The 3,584-nt window shown below is 32.7% G+C and overlaps 1 protein-coding gene across 1 annotated transcript; it reads left to right on the top strand.

Moving 5' to 3' along the window:
- The first annotated feature begins 268 nt into the window (after window positions 1–268).
- Window positions 269–1,646, top strand: LOC145242727 (uncharacterized). The gene has a single exon (XM_080105871.1). It carries the CDS (start codon window positions 374–376, stop codon window positions 1,502–1,504), a length of 1,131 nt encoding a protein of 376 aa, XP_079961997.1. The 5' UTR covers window positions 269–373; the 3' UTR covers window positions 1,505–1,646.
- The last annotated feature ends 1,938 nt before the right edge of the window (window positions 1,647–3,584 follow it).

Raw genomic sequence — 3,584 nt, 5'->3', positions numbered from 1 at the left:
AAATTTTTAGAATAAGAAATGTTCTTTGAATTGATTTCATTCCCATCTTTTTCCTCCCTATAATTAACCACTAAGGGAAATAACTATTTTTACATGATTGCTTTATATTAATAGTTTATATATGTGAAAATAGTTATCTCTCTTTTTTATCAATCAGATTTATATGATATTTCTGCAAATTCAAACAATGAACATTATTATTGAATCATAATAAAAAGCAAAAAAATGAAAAATATTTTATCTTATTTTTTTTGTTTGCAGAATCAGCCTATTCTAAAAAACAGAAAAAGGTTGAGAACCCAAGAAGAAGTCTTTACATTTGGAAATGTGTGCAATATTTCATCAAAAAGTTACTGGGTTAGTATTTTCATAAATGTCCTTAAGAAACATGGATAAAAATTCTGAGAAAATTTCATTTTCTTGTGAAAAGTGTGACTTGAAATTTTCTCAAAACTTTGCATTCACACAACATATGAAGATACACAGAAACAAGAACTCATATCCATGTGAAGTTTGTGGCACAAAACTTTCACAGAAGTCAAATCTGAAAACGCATCTGCGAATTCACACAGGTGAGAAACCATATTGTTGTGAAATATGTGGCTCTTCTTTTTCACGGAAAGATCTGCTGCAAATTCATGTGCAAAAGCACACGGGAAAGAAACAATATTCTTGTGAAGTTTGTGGTTCTGGCTTCACAAAGAATTCCAGTTTAATCACACATCTACGAATGCACACAGGAGAGACACCCTATTCTTGTAAAGTTTGTGATTCTAAATTTTCACGAATATATCTTCTGAAAATTCACATGCAAAAGCACACAGGGACAAAACCATATTCATGTGAAGTATGTGGCTGTGCTTTTTCAATGAATTCTGTTTTGATAACACATCTACGAACGCATACAGGTGAAAAGGCATATTCTTGTCAAGTGTGTGGACGACAATTTTCGACAGATTCTAGTTTGAAATGCCATATACGAACACACACTGGAGAGAAACCATATTCTTGTAAATTATGTGAAAAAAATTTTTCAGTCAATTCTACTCTGCAAAGGCATATGCGAACACATACAGGAACGAAACCATATTTTTGTGAAGTTTGTAGAACAAAATATTCACAGATTTCAAGTCTTATCTCACATATGCGAACACACACAAAGGAGAAACCATATTTTTGCAAAGTTTGTGCTTCTGCATTTGCACGACAAGATGCACTGACAATCCACATGCGCAAACACACAGGTGAAAAACCATATTCCTGTGAAATTTGTGGAACTGCATTTTCAATCAAGAAAAACCTGAAAGCGCATCTACGAATTCACAGTGGAGAGAAACCATATTGTTGTAAAATTTGTGGCAAAGAATTTTCACAGAATTCAAATCTCAAAACGCATCTGCGAATACACACAGGTGAAAAGCCATATTCATGTGAGTTTTGTCATTTGGCATTTTCACGTAAAGATCTGCTGAAAACTCATAAACAAAAGCATGCAAAAATGTGAAGGTTGTGATTCTATATATTTAGCGAATTCAAAAGTGACAATGCATAGATGAACACAGATTTGATGTATGAGATGAAAAGAAACTCTAATCAAACAAAGATCTCTACAGGAAAAACCGGGTTCAGAAAAAGAATTTCAAGAATTACCTGATGAATATACTCGGTGAAATCTAATGTGATACTAAGGTTGTGATTTTATATTTTTAGTAGTTTGGGACGATTAATTGAAATCATTAGTTGGCTGTCCAGCTGCACAATTCTCCACATAGTACCCCTGTAGCTTATGTCCCTCGTAGTAGCTCTCTACATCAAAGTGTCTATGTGCCTTGTTTGGGGTGAAATTGTAATAAAAAAAATGTTTTAATTAATAGAAAAAAATTGGAACTTTTTGGGGATATCAGAATCGTTATTGCAATTGTGAAAATTTGTGCATATTTTCCAATGCCAAAACGATTCCTTTAATTATATTTTTTTATTTGAATTTGTTTTAAATAAATTCATCTGCTGCATGTAGTAATAATAAAATAAATATTTATTGATTTTGAACTACCAGTAAAGTTAAAATATATAGATTATCCTCCACAGGTGTTTTTAAATTTGAGAAAATATATGCGCATTTAACATGTGTTTTTATAGTAATTGGGGAAAAATAACAACTTTATAGTTAAATATTTAGAGGTTTATAAAGAATTAAGATCAGTAATTGTATCAGAATCAGGAATTTAGTATAACGTTTGGTGACAACCCAATGAACAGGGCCTTAGTCTGGTTTTCAACAACCGACTTCTTACTTTTGATCAGTCAAAGGATGAGTGCTTCTTGAATGCCAGGGTGTGGGGCAGTAGACAGTTCACCCCAGTTCAAACTCACTCCAGACTCACTTCACAGCTTACTGTAAACTGATTTTTCTTGCTCTGCACTGGCTAATGTATATAGAGTTGGTGTGGATCGGAGTATGCTTGGGGGCCCCAACTAACCAATCATCGTCCAATCTGTCACACTTTGGTTCATCCTGATTGGATAATCAGTTATCTCTCTCATACGTCTCAATCCGGTAACTTTTCACAGAACAAGAGTTTCATGAATAATCTTTTCATATACTGGAGAGCTCGTCCTTGACCTCCCAGGTCAAAACTCTAGCTTAAACAACCTGCTAGATATCTCCAAAATATCATTTTTATAGTAATATTTTTTCATAAATTTGACTTTGTTTTTCCGTTACAAGAAAAATGTATTTCACATCAGCACCCATGCCATCTCTCTCTTCTAACTAGCAGGATTATCTGCTGTTTTCCCAGACCTACTGTTAAAATAAAAAGGCTCTAATTCTCTTTCGTTGGCTCTCTTTTTGGAGCAATTTTTTTGTGCCTTATTTGGGGTGAAAATTGAATTAAAAATTTTTTTTTTTTAAATTTCAACCATAGCCCTAATTTAACTCTCCGTAACTATCTTTCTGGGATAATCTCGTTCCACCATGGCTGGTTGGGTCACATTGTATCGAAATTGGGAAAAATATTGGAATCGTCCCATCAATAATGTTTAGCAAATTCAAAAGTGATAATGCATAGACAAACGCACACAGATCTGATGTATAAAATGAACAGAAAGTAGAATGTAACAAAGATCTCTACAGTAATGATTGGCTTAAGAAAAGAATTTCAAGAATTACCTGATGAATATACTCGGTGAAATGTTAATGTATTGAGAAATGAAAAAACATGGAAAAACTTTAACAAAAAAGGAATAAGAGTTAGTACAAAGACAATGAGGAAATTGTTCCCTGGTTGGAAGCCTAATTGTTCTTCTTCTCTTTGTGAAGTTTGTTATTCTATTTCCATGCCCATTAGTGATATGACTTGTTTTTGACTTCTTGATCGAATATATTTTCATAGTTGTATCTAACTTTGAGTTTTGGATTTTCTTTTGTTTTTAAGGGTGTTGCATCTTAAATATTTTCCTTGTTCTGTTTTTTTTTTTTTTTAGGTATGAATGTTTTTTTATTTTTTAAATATTTTACCTTTTAGGTTCCATTTTTCTTGGGAACGAATATGAACAGTATCGTCTTTGTTTAGTGTTGGTAG

Source organism: Euprymna scolopes, chromosome 21 (assembly GCF_053919585.1).
Source record: "Euprymna scolopes isolate OS-2025 chromosome 21, ASM5391958v1, whole genome shotgun sequence".
Lineage (NCBI taxonomy): Eukaryota > Metazoa > Mollusca > Cephalopoda > Sepiida > Sepiolidae > Euprymna > Euprymna scolopes.
This window is presented reverse-complemented; position numbering and strand designations above follow the sequence as displayed.

Coding starts and splice junctions, on each gene's coding strand:
- LOC145242727 (XM_080105871.1), top strand. CDS start 374: ATGTCCTTAAGAAACATGGATAAAAATTCTGAGAAAATTTCATTTTCT.